The sequence below is a fragment of the Halichondria panicea genome, chromosome 6 (genome assembly GCF_963675165.1).
Source record: "Halichondria panicea chromosome 6, odHalPani1.1, whole genome shotgun sequence".
Classification (NCBI taxonomy): domain Eukaryota; kingdom Metazoa; phylum Porifera; class Demospongiae; order Suberitida; family Halichondriidae; genus Halichondria; species Halichondria panicea.
In genome coordinates this window covers 4949343-4969653 of record NC_087382.1, presented here as the reverse complement: position 1 = coordinate 4969653, position 20311 = coordinate 4949343, and the positions used below count along the sequence as shown (strand labels likewise).

The 20311-nt window shown below is 42.0% G+C and overlaps 2 protein-coding genes and 2 non-coding genes across 4 annotated transcripts in view; 1 reads left to right on the top strand and 3 right to left on the bottom strand.

Annotated features, from left to right (window-relative positions):
• Window positions 1–914: 914 nt before the first annotated feature.
• LOC135336899 (kalirin-like) overlaps window positions 915–20311 on the bottom strand; it is a 53557-nt gene continuing 34160 nt past the window's right edge. Inside the window, exons 26-51 of the mRNA XM_064532770.1 lie at window positions 17720–17797; window positions 17170–17358; window positions 15836–16135; window positions 14196–14528; window positions 13212–13312; window positions 12650–12785; window positions 11736–11867; window positions 11299–11390; window positions 9791–9961; window positions 8998–9067; window positions 8812–8910; window positions 8147–8404; window positions 7747–7878; window positions 7116–7296; window positions 6682–6739; window positions 6151–6581; window positions 5642–5919; window positions 4948–5227; window positions 4598–4739; window positions 4026–4247; window positions 3343–3540; window positions 2961–3099; window positions 2069–2207; window positions 1756–1831; window positions 1466–1618; window positions 915–1184 (exon numbers count right to left, since the gene is read on the bottom strand). Coding sequence (XP_064388840.1) covers window positions 1031–1184; window positions 1466–1618; window positions 1756–1831; window positions 2069–2207; window positions 2961–3099; window positions 3343–3540; window positions 4026–4247; window positions 4598–4739; window positions 4948–5227; window positions 5642–5919; window positions 6151–6581; window positions 6682–6739; window positions 7116–7296; window positions 7747–7878; window positions 8147–8404; window positions 8812–8910; window positions 8998–9067; window positions 9791–9961; window positions 11299–11390; window positions 11736–11867; window positions 12650–12785; window positions 13212–13312; window positions 14196–14528; window positions 15836–16135; window positions 17170–17358; window positions 17720–17797 — 4542 coding nt within the window. The 3' untranslated portion in view covers window positions 915–1030. The remainder of the gene's footprint in view (window positions 1185–1465; window positions 1619–1755; window positions 1832–2068; window positions 2208–2960; window positions 3100–3342; window positions 3541–4025; window positions 4248–4597; window positions 4740–4947; window positions 5228–5641; window positions 5920–6150; window positions 6582–6681; window positions 6740–7115; window positions 7297–7746; window positions 7879–8146; window positions 8405–8811; window positions 8911–8997; window positions 9068–9790; window positions 9962–11298; window positions 11391–11735; window positions 11868–12649; window positions 12786–13211; window positions 13313–14195; window positions 14529–15835; window positions 16136–17169; window positions 17359–17719; window positions 17798–20311) is intronic.
• On the bottom strand, window positions 10153–10225 carry Trnak-uuu (transfer RNA lysine (anticodon UUU)). Its single transcript has one exon. It is a non-coding gene; the product is annotated as a tRNA-Lys (tRNA).
• On the bottom strand, window positions 10426–10498 carry Trnak-uuu (transfer RNA lysine (anticodon UUU)). The gene has a single exon. It is a non-coding gene; the product is annotated as a tRNA-Lys (tRNA).
• On the top strand, window positions 18053–19516 carry LOC135336904 (procathepsin L-like). The gene is made up of 2 exons (XM_064532777.1): window positions 18053–18346; window positions 18502–19516. The coding sequence occupies exons 1-2, from the start codon at window positions 18239–18241 to the stop codon at window positions 19390–19392; spliced, it is 999 nt and encodes a 332-aa protein (XP_064388847.1). The 5' UTR covers window positions 18053–18238; the 3' UTR covers window positions 19393–19516.

Genomic DNA, 20311 nt, shown 5'->3' with positions numbered 1-20311 from the left:
GTCTGTCGCTCAGTTTGGCTTACCTGGTGATTTAGGCATCACAATTTGTACGTAGAGGGAAACTTGTAGCATTAAAACTAAGGCTTAAAATTTGGCAGATTTTGCAAAGAAGTCTTTGTTTCGCAGAAAAGGCAAGCTAAACCATAGATTGAAGAGTTAGAGGGATAGGAAACGGAGTGGTGCACGTGATGATTTTACATTGTATCTGCATTGGAGCCTCGAAAATTATCCGCGTTACGAGGATATTATAAGCACATTTTTGCCGGGTAACTCCCAAAGCTGTGTTTCCTCGAGACATCATCTCTTTCAGCAATTTATAACATATTATTTTAATTTATAACACCATACCCAGTAAAAAGAGACTTTCTAGCGGATGTTACTCAACCGTTTCCAATCCCTCTAGATCTAACTCTTCAGCTAAACTTTTTGCTAAACGCGGCTATTATTTGAAACATAAACCATGTGCGGCTATTATTCGAAATATGTCATAAGCCAATAATAATTATTACTGATTGTTTGTGGAAAAGGGTGGATACGATAGAAAGCTAGAATTGTGTCTGGTTTGTCTCTGTGTCCTATACTCTAGGAGATATATACTTCTCTGCATGAGAGTCAGACTCCAGGCTTCTTTGCTGTGATCCTAGCTAGTCCACAGTACATATATAAAATAATATATCCTGTTCTCAAATTTTTCAGCATGCCTCCAGTCTGGATTAGCTCCTGAGTTAATTACTGTGCTACACATGCAGTTCAATAAGTCATACATGATAATTATTCATCACTACATGCACTGCATTATAACTCTTCTGGTTTCTTTATAATTATGTCACCAGCCGAGGGTTTGCACTTTAGTGCTCTAGTTATAATATAGATACGGTAAACCATTATTGATTTTGACCACAAGTCAACCATGATCAATCGTTATATTAATTATTATTACACTCGTTATATAAATTATAATAATAATGATAATAAAAATGACTTTGCACTAAAACACATCGCAAAACAAAATTCTAAAGAACAATGTCCACTAGAGCAAGGTATAGGAAGAAGTTTTTAGATTGTCTGTGTTCTGCCATTTTCTAGATGACATGTAGTCTTTCAGTTTTTGAAGGTCTAGTGTGTTTGACGGAGGATGGTTCAGCCATGCATGACTCTGACACTTGCTGGACGACAGCCGCTTGCTGTTGTGTGTGTGGAGGAATGTTATGGATGCTGATGATGCTATAGTAACCTTTCTATGAATATTAATGCATGGGGAAAATATAGGTGTCGAGCTACGTTAAAAAAGAGGAATGTCATGGATGCTGATGCTATTAAAGCCTTTAATAAATGGGTGTCGACGTTAAAGAAGGGGCATATAGAAAAATAATCCATGCATAAACCAACTGCTTTGTTGGAATAATTATGGTAAAGGGACAAAACAACTGCTTTGTTAGAATAATTATGGTAAGAAGGGACTCACTTTTTATTAACGACAAGTAGCTGTGTGAGAAGCTCTTTGGCTTTCCCGGATACACTCTTGAAGATTTTGTTTGGGAAAGACACTCTTCCTTTGACTATGTTCTCTTTCGTCAGATCCTGAGAGTCCACAAGAAATGGAGAGCTTCCAGTGAGGCTGTGGGAAAGTGAGAGTACATGCATGTGACTGGGTGGCAATGTATGTGTGTGTGGGCGGGTGGGATCTGTGTGTTGACAAGGTGATAGTGTTATGTGGGCGTGGTATGACACAGTGTGGGTGGGTGTCAAGCTTACAGGGTGTAAAGGACAGCTCCTAGCGACCACATGTCTGTTTCCATGGAGACTGACTGGCCCAACAAGACCTCTGGAGCTACAGAAAGACAACAAAAATTATTGATGCACTGTGAAAATTTACAAAATGTACGACAGCTCTATCGTACGTACCTCCAGTGGCTAACACATCAAGGCACAGTAAGAAAAAAATGCACACAGAAACACCAGCAGCTAATGTGCATTGTATCTAGTATGTAGTATGTACATGGACAGGGTTTATAGTACACACACTTTCAGAATAGCTATCAGGGTACATTGTGAACATATACTGTACCTTCAAAGTCAATCTCTTCATACAGCCTGGTGACAATGACGTCTGTGTCAGGTAAGATCTCTTTTGACCTCTCCAAGTGGACTAGTTTGATCTCTGGAACATTGGACTCTCCTACTTCCACTGCCATTATGTTCTCGGGCTGGAGGGGAGTTGTTAATGAGTTTGTGAGCTAAATAGTACAATGTGTGTGTACATGTATATTGTGGCTGGCATTGGAATGTTGACCATACTGAGTGACATGCCTCGAACATTGATTTTATTACCGCATAGCGGGTATAATTATTTCGAGGGATTAAAATTGATATTTGCCGTTTTCGCTGAGTAAGCATATACTGTGAACATTACCTTAGCAGTATTAGTACAGATCAACTATTAACCCGAGGCGCATGGGCAACCACAGATTATAGTATTCGTAGGTGTGTTTGTCTGTAATATCTGAGTTTACTCACCTGGATGCCATAGCGCTGCGTTTACAGCATGGATAGCCTTCACACAACAAGCTATTTCAGTAGTGGCAGATTTTGCTTCGTTGTCGAATACGTTGGCTGCAGGGCTAGCTAGCTACACGCGGCCTTTATTCAAGGTATCCTATGTATTTGCAGCTGAAGTGATCCCTTACCAGGAACAATGGAAAAGGGACACTAAAGTAGAAAGCTATAATATGATTGTGGTTGTTGCCAGAAAACATACCAAGGAGCCACATATAAAAAGACTCCAGGCATTTTTGCTGACTTTGCAGTGATCCTGCATGTCTCATGCGAATAAAACTTCGTTCTCAGCATACATGTTTACCAGTCTACTATGATGCTGTTTCCATGCTCGTACATTTTTACATACTCTACTGTTTTATTGTATATAACACTCCTCTGGTTTCTACATGTAATTATGGTACCTTTATGTCCAGATGAGCAATGTTGGCCTGGTGGAGGTAACAAAGAGCGCCCACAACTTGTCCAATGGCAACAGCTGTCTCAGCTTCACTCACAGAGTCTCGAGAAGTGAAGAACTCAAACAAATTCACACCAGGGATACTGCAGGAGGGAAAAGAAGAGTTACTAACTTGTTCCTTAACAGAAGCACTCCTGAAATTAATGATACTAAAAAACTATTTGAGAGGATGACATGTACATACGTTGAGGCATGAAATAAGACAAGTTCTATAATAGTTTGCAATAGGAGAAGTACATGTATACACACTCTAGAGGGCATTTAGGGGTGTGTCATCTATATACGATGATTGTCTTTAATTATATTATACATGCACGTAGACTTACAGTTGGAACAAGATGATGTAGTGCGTCTGTGTGAGATACCCTGACATCATTTGAGTTAGATTAGGATGGGCAACTCGTCCGAGCATGCTCAGTTCATGCTGGGCGTGGTCTCGACCGACATCAAGTGGGAGGAGCTTAGCAGCGCACACTTGATGTGTGGATGACTGCAGGCACTTGTACACCATACCATAGCGACCACTGCATAGAGAGAGAAGGGAGAAGGTAGCTAAACATTAATGGATAGGGTATGTTTGTGCCAATGTGCACTGTATTTCTGTGCGTTCATAAGCGAACAATTTGGAATTACCATATACCGTATAGCGGGTATATTTCGAGGGTATAAATGTTCGCGGTTTTTGCGGATTGAGCCTGTACCGCGAAAATTTATACCCACGAAAATTTATGAATAGTAGGCGTGTTCAGTATTATGGATTCGAGGCTAACGGTGTGGAGGTACAGATGCATGTTGATGTGCGCATGCGCCAAAAGGCTGAAACTCAGACCACGAAAATAAAATCTGCGAAATCCTTTGTAATGGTCCATCCGCGAAAATTTACACCCTCGAAATATACCCGCTATACGGTAGTGGGACATTTTTTCATAAATTAATAGACGGTAAAATAAGCTGTATAATTATATTATATTTTTATACTTAAAAATAAGCTGTATCATCATTTTCTCACCGTCCTATCTCTTCCAGCAGCTCATAGTTGTCGTCAAACTGGTTCAGCGAGAATTCGCTACTCAAGGATAGGCTAGCCATTTGGGTGACTGCTGACTCAGCACTGGGCTCGCTGGAGCCTATTTGATTCCCGGCAATGACCCGGAACACGTACTCTGACCCCGGGACAAGGTCATCAATCATGGCAGACGGCTCAGTGATGCGTTTCATTATAGTGCTCCATCTGTGTGCGACAAGATGCATGAGGATTGGTAGTACAATTTACTGACATAATTAGGTGAGAATAATTTGGGTTACAACATTTTATCGGAGTATGCACAGTACATGTACATGTATGAGAGCGTTGAACCAGAGCTCTAGACTTTATATAATGTACACGACGTGACGTGTGCACATACAATACATGTACAAGGTCATGTATAATTGACGAAACTCAAATTCAGTGTTGCATATAGATGTAGATGTAAGAGACTATCAACAAATTGACACATTACTAGCTAAGCTACAGGTACATGTACATTACAATAGATGTGTGCATGTGTAAGCCCTAAATCCCCCCACCCACACACCCACCTGTCCGAGAGAGTGTCCTTGCACTCCACTAGGTACATGGTGATGGTAGAGTTGCCAGTGTACAATGGTGCGTCCCACGACAGAGCCACTGATGACGAGGTCAATGGACGGACCCTCGGCTGACCAGGAGCTTCCGGGTGACCTGAGGTAAACAAATAAATGCAATCAGTAAACAAAAATACATGCACGAGTGATTTTGTAAACGCCAAAGACGACACTGAACAAAAATTTGGCCCAATAAAAAGCTTCCTGTTAAATACGACAGGCATCGATTCTTTACTGTTAGGGCCTTCCAACTCAAACAGCAAGCAAGATTTTTGTCGAAGGAACTGACACACATTTTTACTTACTAAGAACAGTGAGGGTGGCCGTGGATGTGACCACCCCCATCTTGTTACTGATATTGCAGGAGTATTGTCCCTCATCGCTTCGTTGAACATCGTTGATTTTCAAGACGCACGTTTTCTCTCCACAGTTGGTGAACGCCCTATCAATACTCAGCGGGATGCCGTCATGTGACCATGTGATGTTGGGGGCGGGGTAAACGCAACTCTTGATCTCACACTTCAATTGGATGGAGCGACCGGCTATCACCGTCTCACTAGAGAGTGGGGTGACTATCTCTGGACCCTGTGTGTGTGTGTGTGTGTGTGTGTGTGTGTGTGTGTGTGTGAGGGTGTGTGTGTGTGTGTGTGTGTGTGTGTGTGTGTGTGTGTGTGTGTGTGTGTGTGTGTGTGATGTGTGTGTGTGTGTGTGTGAGGGTGTGTGTGTGTGTGTGTGTGTGTGTGTGTGTGTGTGTGTGTGTGTGTGTGTGTGTGTGTGTGTGTGTGTGTGTGTGTGTGTGTGTGTGTGTGTGTGTGTGTGTGTGTGTGTGTGTGGTGTGTGTGTGTGTTAACATCAGCAAATGGGGAGGTCTACACACTGCATGCAGTACATGTACTTAGGATGTCAAAAGTATTAACGTACTCCAAAAAACCTGAGATTAGTAGCTAAGGACCCTTACTAAATACTTTAAGGCGAACAGTTCAGTTCTTGATATCTCACCTTAGGCTCCTGCTCTTTACCAAGGCTACCGTTTTTCTCAATAGGTTCACTAGTCGTATTCTCCTGAAAGGAGAGGCTACTAGTGATCGTAACCTTGTTTGGGGTCAGCTTAGATTTCTTTCTTTTCGGCGATATTTTCTTAGTTGTACCGTTGGCTTTGGTCCTAGCTGGAAGGGTGCTGGAGTTGTAGGTGTGGCGATTGAAAACGGGGGAGTCCCCTGATGAGAGCTCCTTTTTCAACTTGGCCGAGAGCTTTCTTAGACGCTTCTGTTGGAGGGCTGAACAACGAAAGAAAGATAAATTTACTCTACTTAACGCGTGCGAGTCCACATACACTGTACATGTAGCATACAGTACTTACGAATATTAAATGAGAATACTGGTTATACTGGTTTAATTATAAAATGTAGATGTAGATGCTGTGTTTACAGTACATGTATATAGTAAACGCACACTGATACACTGTACATGTACATGCATGACACATAGTGCCCCTCCCCCTCCCTCACCATGCTGTACAGCTGCCTCTTCCTCTGGGGACAGTTTCCCCTCGTACTTGTCCAGGAACGACCCGGGTACCCAGCCCTGCTCACACACTCTCTCCCCCTCCGTACCCACGGTTTTGATCAGCCGGGCCAACCACCAATCAGATGCGCTATCCAGAATATCGTAAATCTGACCACGACGAACATACATGATCCCCTCGTTGTCTTTAGGTGGGGCACAGTCCTCGGCCACCAAGTAGAGATTGAAGGGGCGTGTCTGTGTGGGGGGCGTGGATGGGGTGGGCTCGGCTATGGTGTGGGTGGGGCCTTGTAACCGTGGTAACACGGCAGCAAAGGTTGTGGTTTTGGGAGTGGGTGGTGGTTGGTATTCCTCGTCCTCTTGTTCAGAGTCATCACTCACGTTGATCATGGCCACACTGTCGTTAGGTTGGAAACTGTGTGGGAGGAGGTGGGAGGAGTTTAAATAGCATGCCTCTTGAAGCGTGTAATGTGATCGTACATTTGCACACACACGTACAGTATAGTTGTACTTACGGTGACGGCTGAGTTGACACATCAAACGTCTTACTCCTGGGACGAGGTCCTTGAAGAGCTGAGAGAATAGAAGCATTTTTTGAACAACAATTATGTACAGTGCAAAGATACACGAGTATCATACATGTACATGTACGATTTGAGCTAACTCTCTTCACACACACACGCACGTGCACACACACACACACACACACACACGCACGTGCACACACACACACACACACACACACACACACCACACGCACGCACGCACGCACGCACGCACGCACGCACACACACACACACACACACACACACACACACACACACACACACACACACACACACACACACACACACACACACACACACACAGTCAGTCACACATCGGCTTCAGTAGCATGGCCCGGTGTAAAACATTAACTCATTACCAATCACTACACACACACACTCACCTTTGAGTAGTTCAAACTGCCCCTTGAGAATCTCCTTGATGCTCTGCACCCATTGTTCCTTCTTCTCAGCAGTGGCTGCCTCTAATACGTAGTACTGCTCCCAGGACTCAACAGATCCCGTTCCCACGGCAAAACGACACGGATTGTCTCCCTCTTTCTCCGCTACTGACAGACTGTGAATCTGTGAGGGTGTGTGTGTGTGTGTGTGTGTGGTGGGGGAGTAATCTCGTATGCTATAGTACAGCATGTATGTCATGTCATGAGTGTACAAGGGCAAACACCCGACGTAGTAGAAAACGGGGGACAAACCTACTGAGACACACAGTGATGTACAAGGCTAAACACATGTGTATATAATGGAACCCCTCGTAAAGGAAGAAAGTCCCAAATGAACGGTTTGCATTCAAAACAACCATCAACAAAGGCTACCCCTGTTCTAACGACGAAAACTTTGTTCTACAAACATGTTACATGTACATGTAAATGTAGCAGTACGAAGGGATCTACTGTTACAGTACAAGACTCCGTTATTCAAACATGCGAAGAGATTCAGTTATTAATCAAGTTATTAATCAGTCACCTAAAAAAAATATTGGTAACTACTAAACAGAATAGTTAGTGAGACACATACCTTGAGGGCGTCCTTGAAGACGTACATGCCGTCAGCGTCCTTCTCCTTGGTGAGAATGAGCCGCTGGTCCTGGAGGAACACGTGTCTCTTGGCAGCTGTCCGACGAGAGCGCTCGTACACCGTGAACTCATCCTGTAGTGTGCACGTGTAATGAGTGCATATGATCGAGTTTGAGTATTTTAATGAATAACCATCAACATGTACATGTACATGTACATGTACATGTACATGCTAATAAACTCTGAATAATCGAGAGGTTAGTACTGGTATATGCAACTATTGTATGAAGCACAAATCAAGCTACAGTGTATTCAATAACTTAAAGGTTAGAAAATGACGAGTAAGCTCAGTAATTTACAGTAAAACCTATTTAAGACCGCCTTCCCTGACCACCACTCACATGTGCTATCAGCTGGCCGTACGAGTGAATGTTTCCGTCGTAGCCGCAGATCATACTGAGTGTCATGGCGTCGTTAGCTCTCTTAGGAATCTCCTCCATTAGCGAGAGAGCCTTCTCCAGAATGGGGGTGTCCAGTTGAGCCTTCTTAGCAGTTTTGTGGAGGTCGGATAAGAGGAGTTTGTATTTTGTGATTCTTTGGACGGGTCGTATTAGGAAAGAGTTGATACCTTGCTTGTGTCCAAGCTGGGTTTGAACCTCCTGTGTGTGTGTGTGTGTGTGTGTGTGTGTGGGTGTGTGTGGGTGTCTGGTAAAGTAACCAAGTTCAAGCAAAATAATGTTTCTTCAAATTTAAATTCAAAATTCAAAGCAACATACTGTAACAGAGCCGACATACATGTACGTACACGTACATGTCCATAAATGTCCTACAACACTCAGAAGTATGGGTACTGCTATGGGTAAACAAATTAAACAACACTTACAAATGCATGCCACAGTACTAGTTGATGTGGCAACCTGTACCCATAAACATTCTTTAAGGGGTACTAATGTACCAACACTCAGTAACATTATCCCACCTAATTGACAAAGCATGATCGCAACATAAGCTATAGCCAGCCATTAAAAGACATTCACAGTACACCACCCATCCATCTTCCCCTCACCTCAAAAAACGTTCCCCCGGTGTGATGGTAGGCCCAGATGAACGACTCTGACTTTGGCTTATTCTCACAGTATGTCACATACACCTCAAACTGATGAGCCTGCAGATAACCATACACATGCGTAATACTATACCTCAGGCTATGAGTAAAAGTCAGCTGAGTGATACGCTATAGAAGAGCACTCACGTGTTCTGCAAAACAGCTGGCAGTTTTTTCCACATCTCCACTGCTCTCCTCCAATAGACTAAGGAACGTCCTGATTGTGTGTGTGTGTGTGGGGGGGGGGGGGGGGGGTAAAGGTGCTGTACACACAAAACAGAATTCAAACTAGCCATTATTATTATCTACCCTCCAGTGTTCCTACAAAGCCACCTGCAGTATTCTAAACAGCTATTCACTGATAATCTAAACAGAGAGTGATTACTCCGGTCCTGCCAGAAGGTGATTCAATTAACAACATATGCTTCAACAATAAACATGCACAGTTTCAATCATATCCCAACTTAAGCTTGTTATGAACAACACATGGACGTGTGATATGCCTGAAGACTCTTTGGGGACATAAAATGCTTTGAGTACGTAGGGATATTTCAGTACAAAGCAGTTGAGGAAGAGTAGGAGTATATAGAACTAATTGAAGTGTAGCCCACTAAACAGTGGTCTAGTAATCACAAGGACGCACCGACATACCAGGATAACCACACACATTCCCACCCGCAGTACAGAATGCACATACATATAAGGCAATTCTCAAATCAGACAATAATTATATTAAGTTACATCTGTTATAACAAGTACTACCTAGACCACTGTTAAGCACATACACCGACAGTTAGGTACAGTGCAATAGGTTTACAATCTGAGAGCTAGTACATGTAGATAGGTGTACATGAACACAGATCTAGTTTTTTGAGCACTAAGCAATAGTCTTTAATTGACACAAACGTATTATACACAATGATAGGTATGGTATACTTACGTGTCGTGGAACTTAAACACTTCTTGAATATTCCCGAAGATGAGTTTCTCTTTTCCCTTGAGTGAGTCCGGTAGATTGGGACTCTGCATCTCCTTCAGGTAGCCATTGATAAGTCGCTCAAGACTTCCCAGATAGTCCTTTTCTGTCTGAAGTAACTCTGTCAGTATAAACCTGCAAAACAAAGAGTGCAAAATGAAAACAAGAAATTTGGCCCGAATAGGGACTTGAACCCTTGACCTTCAGATTAGAAGTCTGATGCTAACAGGGCTCACACGAAAAGTGTAAAAAAACAACCACAATCAAAACTGTGCCTAACACCATATAATTATTATAGGTGTAGAAAACAGACCAAAATAATTGTTCGCCCGATAAGGGACTTGAACCCTTGACCCTCAGATTAAAAGTCTGATGCTCTACCAACTGAGCTAACCGGGCCCACATGAAAGTGAACACAAATGCAACCACAAGAATGTCCACAAAGCTGGTCAGCTGAAAACAAAACTAATTTTCCCGATAAGGATTAAACGTCTGATAAGAGTTCCCACAAAAAAACAAAACACATCCAAAAACAAACATATCCACCCATAACATAGCTAGCGGGATTCAGCTAGTCTAATAAGAAAAAAAAATGTGTTCGCCCGATAAGGGACTTGAACCCTTGACCCTCAGATTAAAAGTCTGATGCTCTACCAACTGAGCTAACCGGGCTCACATGAAAACTAGAGCATTAAAGTGCAGAACCTTGGCATTAGTCGAGGTTCAGGTGTTGTATATCGTTCACTTGAAACAAAGCATGTGGTATATAGAGTGCTCACTCTCGAATCAAAGCCGCGTATAGCTAGCTAGTCTATAGCAAGGCGTTTTAGCTTTTACTCGCTTTTATTCGACAACGAAACTTATAACTTGTTGCTATTATCCATGCTGTAAACGCACCACTTTGCCATCCAAGTGAGCACAGACAGACAGACAGACTACGTGGCGCCACAACACAATGCGACCACAAACACATCTACCAACCACATAGCTTGTAGGATTCAGCTATATAGAACAAAAAACTCCCCGCTGTGTATACCGTATAGCGGGTATATTTCGAGGGTATAAATTTTCGCGGATGTGCCTTTAGAAAGGTTTTCGCGGATTAAATTTTCGTGGAATAGCGCCTTTTTTGCAGCATGCATGCATGAAATATTAAATTCGCGGTTATAAATGTTCGCGGTTCATGCCTAATCCGCGAAAACCACAAACATTTATACCCTCGAAATATACCCTCTATACGGTATTCATGATAGTCTATTAACAGCCTAGCCGACTTCCTAGTCTATAAATAGCACCATAGATATACAGTAAACCGTAACATAATTATATACATGACTGCATGTACTAAAGGAAACTGGCACTATTATCATGTCCTATACCGCTAAAAATGTACCTAATGGAACTAGTCGAGTTTCTATCTATAAAGGTGGATAGTGCAATCGTTTACAAACTACAAATAATGGACCACTCACTCAAGTTTTTGGTGAGCTTTTTCCACTTTCTTGGCATCCATTTCTGCGGCCTCTTCTTTGTCCATAGTCTCCTCACTGCTACTGGTGTGAAGCTGGTGTGTGTGTTGTGCGTGTGTGTGTGTGTGGGCAGTGTTCTGTTTACTTTCGAAAGTGATGCTACAAAACGTTTAAACCTTGTGAACGAGCCAATTAAGTTACATAAGTTGCTATGTTGTAGTGGATTGTAAACCTTGCAGAAAAAAGACACAGTTATGTAATATTTGATTGTCATTGATATGTTAATCATGGTTGTTGATGAAGCTTTGTTCTCAATTTGTATCTTAGCAGCAATTAGTGGAATGCATGTACATCATGGCCGCTAGTAAGGGCTCTGGTTAAGTCTTGGCAGCCATACACACCGAGAACACTCAAAGAAACACACACTCCAATTTTCTCACCTTTTCTTCGTCGTGAAACACCTCTCCCATTTCTGAGATGTCTGAGGAGACAGAGACGCTTCTAGGGTCACTCTTCTTTCTCTTTATAACCTTCTTACGCCACTGTATCTTGGTCCACTCAGTGCCCTCAGCCTATAATCCGGTGACATGTGATAAATCATGTGACAACCAGAGAATCAAGTGCTACACGTGTATTGTCATGTACACCAAGCCATAAAAGGACACACAATCAGATAGTGATGCCAACCATTGTACGCTAAAAACAGGGCAATGGGTCACGCACAAGTACAGCCTGTCTGCTTTCACGGGAACACATGTACATACACTTTCATTTGAATGTGGAAAAAGGAGATCTACATTGCATTTAATTAAAGTTACGCAGATAGAGCTATTATTGCTTATAGCCACATAGTCAGTTCTAATAACTAAAGATGTATGCAGTACTAAGTATAGCTACCAGAAAAGTATCTTAGTCATTGGGGTAGTGTGCACAGCAGCACCTACACGTGTACATTGAGGTGTGTGTTGACTAATGATTTAGAGGCTCAAAGGAAAGTTTACTTCCACTACCAATAATTGGGAGAAAGGAATACAGAGGTTCAAAGGTAACCTAGGTGATGTTGTTTTGAAGTGCTTCACAGAGATTCTTTGAAGTGGGGTCTATGGTGATTTTATGACCTCACTATAAACACTGTTTTGTGATTAAAATGTACAACACTCTAGTAAGACTTACATCTAGCAGGAAGCTCAAATAAACTGTTCCACTTTTCTCAAGGTACATGTAGATAATATCCCAGTATGTATGTGGCTACTATTTACTCCATACCTACATGTACATGCACAGTAGGAAAATGCTTCCTAAAAAATGGGTGCCTCAGTGCTATTTTAAGGGAGGTGCTACTTAATCAACCTACATCTGCAATGGACAAGCTGTCAGAGTTCGTGTGTTTAGGGGAGGAGTTTGGGGAACTATGGGATCGGTTCAGCTCCGGCAGTGAGGGAGGATGCACTGAAATGTCAGGTGGGAAAACCTCAGGAGCCGTCATCGACCTGGGGGGGGGGGCAGAGAACGGTAATTTTGAACCACACAAAATACACACGGCTGATGAATACTCAATAATAAGAGTTTTCCCGGTTTGCTAAGTACAATGTACTGTTACAGTACATGTACACACACATGTAGGTGCTCTAGCCTCTAGCGGTTACTCTGAATGAATATTGTTCAACCTCTACGTAATGATACAATGAAGGCCATGCAGGTGTGTAATACACGTGCTTCAAAGAGTTTTTTTGATGTTGTAGTACGACTGTGGAATCAACGCTGAGCTGCCTATGATCACTGTAGCCTTATTAACGAGGTTTCTCAAGTAGAACTAATTTATACTCTTGCACACATCAAAGCCTAGACCAATTTACAGCTATGGTAACTTTCAGGATTAGCGTACATGTATAAACACTGATCAAAACCCTGCCCACCTTGGCCTGTTCCGACGCCCCTTGTCTAGGGAAATCCCCTCGTCCTCGTCCTCGTCTTTTGTCTCGTTACCAAACGTCACTTTCTTCAGAGCACTGATCACCTGACATGTGTGTGTGTGTGTGTGTGTGTGTGTGTGTGTGTGTGTGAGGGGTAGAAGGTTGAATAAGAACATCTTGTCTGTAAATAGAGCATTCATCACACAATGTGGCACAGACAAAAGCTTACAAGAAGAGTTTTACAACATTCACTATTGAGGCAAACAGATCGAATAGTATCGTATTATGGTTTTGCGATTGAAAAGCTTCAGCAAAAATTTAGACAAATTGATCAGAACAGACAAGTATTGTACAAGTGTGCCTGTATAGGTCTGTGCGATCATATTTTTGTGAAGCCATTCGCATTCGCATAATAACATTATGATAATAAAATGATGGTAGTTAAATATGGTAACTGTTTAGACTCCACACACTCACACATGTGGAAAAGCTACCGTGGTTGCCGTCTACAGACATATACAAGCATTATTGACATATACGAGGACTATTATGGTGAATACATAAACACTGTCGCTATATAGGGGTGACTGAATATAAAGCTTGTGCATACATGTCGATAATTGATGTACATAAGATGCAAACAGATGTTATTGAATTCTTCCATTAGTAGCAATGTACACTTAAGCATTCAGTAATGGTCACAAGGCACAGGGAACTAACTCTCCTGACGATAAGAAGAAAATACTTCAAACATTTAGAATATGATGCTCTTAGGCAATTACGTTACTATAACAACTGCGAAATCTAAATCGAAAAAGGAGGCTCCGTTGCTCAGCAATGGTCACAAGGCACAGAACTCCCAGACAACCAGAAGCACACACTTTCACATATAAAGAAATCTGAATATACTACTCTTAGGCAATTACATGTAGTAGGTTACTATAACAACTGATCAGTAACGTACATGTATCTTGGTAATACACACACCTGTTGACTCTGAACATCGCGACTCCCAAACCCCGTTTTGTTTTGCCTGAGGGCCGTCCACTTGTCATCGTCTGAACTGCCAGACAGAGGTCCAGCCGTAATCTGTACCCATCCCTTCTTGCCATCTATACTATCAGTATCCATCTTCTCCAGGATGGAGGAAGGCACCCAACCGTGGTTCATTTTGCCGGCTATCGTCACAGGCTGTGTTCGGATGAACCATTTCCCGTCTATGCTGTCGTCAAGGACTTCAACGATGTCTCCTTTTTTGAGGGATAGAGGGGAATCTTCGGAGGAGAGTGGTGGAGGGTGGAAGTTCTCCTTGATAATGTACTGTGTGTGTGTGGGTGAGTGTGTGTTTGAGTGTGAGTGTGTGTGTGTGAGTGTGCATGGGTGTATATGAGTTCGAGTGTGTGTCGGGGGGGGGGGGGTAGCAATCAGTACATTTTAGAGCCATTCCATGAGAGTGTATTAAACCTGTGTGTGTTTAGGGGTTACGAAAATCTCCAGCTATACTAAAGCAAACAAACTATAAATCCTGCAACACAGAAAAAATCTGGCTTCCTTCCTAGCTAGCTAGCTTACCCAAAATGATGAGCCATAAAGCTACATGTACTAGTCTGGGCTAGCAAATGAACACCATGGTGCCAGCCACCTGTCAGATCAATTGATAGCCAACTCACATGCTTTTCAGTGTCTGCTACACCTGAGTCTTTGCGACCAAGAGACTTCTTTCTAGAGGAGTGACGTTTAAAGAGCTGTTTGAAGCTTCTTGTTCTGAAACTAGAGCTCTTGGGCTTGGAAGACATCTCTTACTCTTTGCTTGGGCCAATTCAATCAGAAAACCTCAGTCAACAATAGATAAATTGCACAATTGTTTAGGCTTAGCTAGCATACTATTGCTTTGGCTACTGTAAAGCATCTGCTATCTAAAATGCAACTAAAACTGTCTTGAATACTTGCAGCTAGTTTCTTTCTAGCTAGCTAGCTCTAGCTTGTGTACTTTGAGATTGTGACAATGTATTTATTTGCCCACAAGTTGTGGGTTGCAATTACAATGTAGAGCACATGTACTTGTGGTCACGCGGCAATTAAGGTTAATGATATTCATGATGATGTGATAAAATCAACATCAAAGCTACAGCTACAACACTGTGGCTACTTGATAGTGCTGTGGTGGTACTTCCAGGAAATGTACTTATTTGCTGGGAAGTGAAGTCATTCATTACAGGGGCAATTCCAAACCCAAATCTCTTTGCCAACCTTATAAACTCATTATGACGAGGGAACTTTGGCCGTGACATATTTATGAGCACAAGAAATTGGCATAATTCATAATTTCGTTCTAGCATGCCATGGATGCCATGGATGCGCCGGTATGCACCATTAGTTAAATCTAAATAACGTGACGTGGAGTGTAAAGAGATGGGGTCAAGGGGGTCAATGGGGTCCATGTCCTAGTGACGATAAAATGTGCATATTTAAAATAGTTTAAAGTGCCCCGGGCTAACAATAAATATAATGAGTTGCCACCTGCCATTGCCTAAAGTTTTACACCAATATTCACACTGGTAATGAATATCCCTGCATCAGATAACACCCTTTTAAATCCACTATAGCCTAGGGCTAGGAATACAAACCTTTTCAAATTCGGTTTGTTTATCAATCTCCTGACTCTTAGATTTTCGCAGTCCAACCGGACTCTGGAACGGACTGGGGTTCATCAGATCCTTGGCAATGGCTGACAAAAGTCCATTCCCATTTTCCATTCCAGCTATTTTAGTGTTTGTCTCAAGGATAGTTTCCCTTAGTGATCTCACCCAGTCCTGCTTGATATCGACAGAGCTGCTCTTGAGATGTAAACGGTTGTCAGCAGTAACCAGTGCAAACTTGCAAGGCTCTCCCTCAATGAACTCAACTATTTGAATAGACGAAGAGATCTGATGAGGAAGGGGAGAATTACTTAAAAACAGTTTTTAGACCAGAAAAATACAAAGGACAATGTGTAATGCAAGTGCATGGATTACAGCTAAACTATCAATTCATGCAGCAACAACTTAATTGTCAATATACAATGTATCATATCGATGTATGTGTAGCTAGAATTATAGGAGAATGAGGGAGTCTTATTCGAGAGTGTAAATCATATTCATGAGGAAATGTGTTGACTGCCATGCAACATTGTCACGGCAGCTCCATCATGAATGTTTACAAAAGGAACACATTAAGTTTAATAGGGGTGGTGGTACAATCATATTGCGTAAAACAGTCCCCCACTTGACCTTTCTCCTTGACCAATCAATAAGAGTTAACTAGAGCGCCTTGAACTACAAACCCTCGGCTGTTGACATGAATAATATAGATCGATCTATATAGAGACCAGAGGGGAGTGTTATACAAATACATGCAGCCTGGGTGTGTATAAAAGCTGGCTATAAGCAGCACATAGCAGGAGTAATAGATTAAAGTAGACTAGAGGCATGCTAACAATTTTAGTAGTGCATGAGTAGGACCACAGAAAAGTCAGCAAATAGTATGATTGTTCTGCATGGGGCTATAGTATAGGATAAGCAAAATAATAAGCAACAACCCCGCAGCCTAATTCTAGCTTTCTACTTTAGTGACCCTTTTCTATTGTTCCTGGTACGGGATCACTTCAGCTGTAAATACGTACAACATATGTACCTCAAATAGAGGCTGCGTGTAGCTAGCTATCCATGCAGGCAACGTACAAGTTCAAGCTTAGCTTTTGCTCGACAACGAAGCTTTAATATCAAAATCTGCCACTATTAGGCTATCCATGCATGCTCTATAAAACTATGCTGTAAATGTGAAAACTCAGATATCACAAATAAAAAACAAACCAAACGACTATTCACTGGCCACGGCCCGGCCTCGAGTTACAGCTGATAATTATATGTTCCTATAATTATACCATACCTTATCAATGTATAGACTTATTACGGTTACTTACTGCGAGCTTGGACTTGAGTTCGTACTTTAAAATATTCTTTTGTCTGTCAGATTCTACTTTTCTTGCGAAAAGAAGTGCCCTCTCAAACCCAAACACTTGTCGTTCCTTTTCAGCTTTGATACCAAACTTAGAGTCTGAGACGAGCAGTGTACTCTGGTAGACTAGCTCCCCGAGGTCACTCACCAGCTCCTGTGGTATGTGTGTGGGTGTGTGTGTGAGTGTGTGTGTGTGTGTGTGTGTGTGTGGGTGGGTGGGTGTGGTGTATTAGAATGGAAACCTCACACAGATCACTGAATGAAATGTGTTGACACTTATGTGCAGAAATACTTCAGTGTGAGCAGGGACTATAATTATGTTTGCATGCATGTAAAAGATAGGTACCGTATACGTGTACGTGGGCTAGCTGGGTATATACATGTAGCTATACAATGATAGGAATACGCGCGCGCGCGCGTGTGTGTGTGTGTGTATGGTGGGTGGCTGATAGTGAATTAAATGGGGAACAAATCAACAGAAATAACTACATGATTGCTACTATAGGCATACTTACAGTGGAGTTCTCAAGATAGCTCAAGTGCAGAGCGTTGTTTGTGGCAACAGGGATCCTTTCCACGGCACGGACAGCCTCCTGCAGAATAATATAGCGTTAACACCTTATAAATTTACTAAAACAATGGCACCAGTGTGTAAGGCATTACAATTATGGCCCTATAACTACACTAGCTCGACTATAATAATGTCACTTGAACTAATTTTTAAAGTGAGCAGAATGGAGTTGTGATTTCCATATACGTGACCACCACGACAATAAGACTAAGAGTGGATTGTACCAATTTACAATAAGCCTGTCAGCTGCCAACAACTGTAGCAATTCCATACAAAGAAGTTAGCTGTAGATTAAACTGTCTTCGGCAATATCTATGACTGTCACATGTCGTTTCACTTAGCTGCATGCGTTAGCTATAAAAACAGCCCAAGTTCAATTAACTGCCAGCACACTTCAAGTCTTCAGACAACTCGGTTCAATCCATAGCAACAGTTCAACAGCGTCAAGCAATAACAGGTCAACATGCAGACCTCAAGCACAATGAAGGCACTCATCTTTCTCTCAGCCATCTTTGCCCTGACAGCCAGTGCTGCTATCAAGTTCCCTCAGGAGTGGGTGGATTGGAAAACGGTGAGTGTATATAATTATAGCCTCATAAAAGTTGCATGAGATGTATAGTAAATATTTCTAAAGACCAAGCCAATTCTTTTGAATTCATCTATAGTTAAGTGTGTCCCAGGATTATATATAGCTACATATAGATAACATTATACTATTGCATGCAGACGCACAACAAACTATACGAAGAAGAGTTGGAGGAGCTTCATAGACTCACTGTCTGGCAAGCCAACCAGAAATTCGTCAACGCACACAACACCTATGCCTACAAATTCGGTTACACTCTGGACATGAATGAATTCGGAGATCTCACAGGAGCTGAATTTGCACGAATCTTCAATGGCTACAAGATGCAGGAGCCTTTCAACGACACAAAATTTTATGAGCCAGACACTAGTGTTAGCCTACCGGCTACGATCGATTGGAGACAGTATGGAGTAGTTACTGAAGTCAAGAATCAAGGACAGTGCGGCTCGTGCTGGTCGTTCAGTACTACTGGCTCTGTAGAAGGACAACATGCTAGGAAGACAGGACAGTTGGTCTCCCTTAGTGAGCAGGACCTCATCGATTGTTCCAGTTCCTATGGTAACAACGGTTGTCAGGGAGGAGTTATGGATTATGCTTTTAGATACATGATTGCCAACAACGGAGACGATACTGAGCGTTCTTATCCGTACGAAATGCGAAAAGGAAACTGCAGATTCAATCAAAACAATGTCGGTGCCACTATTCGAAGCTATCACGATATCCCAAGAGGGAGCGAGTCCTCCTTGAAATCAGCAGTGGGAAGCGTTGGACCTGTGTCTGTAGCTATCGATGCCAGCCACTCAAGCTTCCAGTTCTACAATGGAGGAGTGTACGTTGAGCCGGCTTGTTCTTCAACTAGATTGGATCACGGTGTATTGGTTGTCGGGTACGGTACGGAGAACGGTCAAGACTATTGGTTGGTTAAGAATAGCTGGGGCACCAACTGGGGTGAGAATGGTTACATCAAGATGGCCAGGAACCGTGGCAACCAGTGTGGAGTTGCGACCCAAGCAAGTTACCCCATTGTTTGAGAAGAATTATAACTATGAACACGAAAATTATTCAATCGCATAATTATTTATTTACAGATTCACAATTTTTATTTTTATTTGTTGATTGTTCAGTAATTTATACAAATTTACCCATGTAATGAAACTCAAATATAATCAAAAAAGCATGCAGCTGAAGTGAGAGGAACGGTTCAGTGCATGTGGATCTAATCTGTATACAAGTGTACCCTTCTTAAAAGCAAATTCTTGCACTAATACTTTAGTGGAACTTGTAACAAAAATTATTTAAGGCTTGCAAGTTTCTCGCTTTGGACAGAGAGAACAATTTTGTCCTCTATATTGTATACATACATTAACACTCAAATAATTCAAGCTGGCTTTCCAAAAATCCTAAATTTGATTGGTTGTCGGGTATGGTACCGAGAACGGTCAAGACTACTGTTGGTTAAGAATAGCTGGGGCACCAATTGGGGTGAGAATGGTTACATCAAGATGGCCAGGAACCGTGGCAACCAGTGTGGAGTTGCGACCCAAGCAAGTTACCCGAGAAGAATTATGAACACCTGAACAGATAATTAATTCACATTGGCATGCTACATATGTATGCATAATAATTATTTACAGACTCACTATTTTATTTGTTCAAGTTTAATGTCAGTTTTTTTTTAACATGACATCTAAAAAAAAAAGCTATGGTAAGTGAGAGAGTACTTGGGAACAGTTCAGTGTGGACCTAACCTGTATAGCGTAACCCCCTTCTGAAAAGCAAATTCTTGAACTAAAACACTTATAATTAGTGGAACTTCTAATGTCACAGCTAACAAACGTTTTAAGGCTTGAAAACTTTGCTCACTTTAAGACAAAGAAAAAAATCAATTCAGGCTCCTTCCACAAATTATCAGTGTATTGGTTGTCGGGTACGGTACTGAGAACAGTCAAG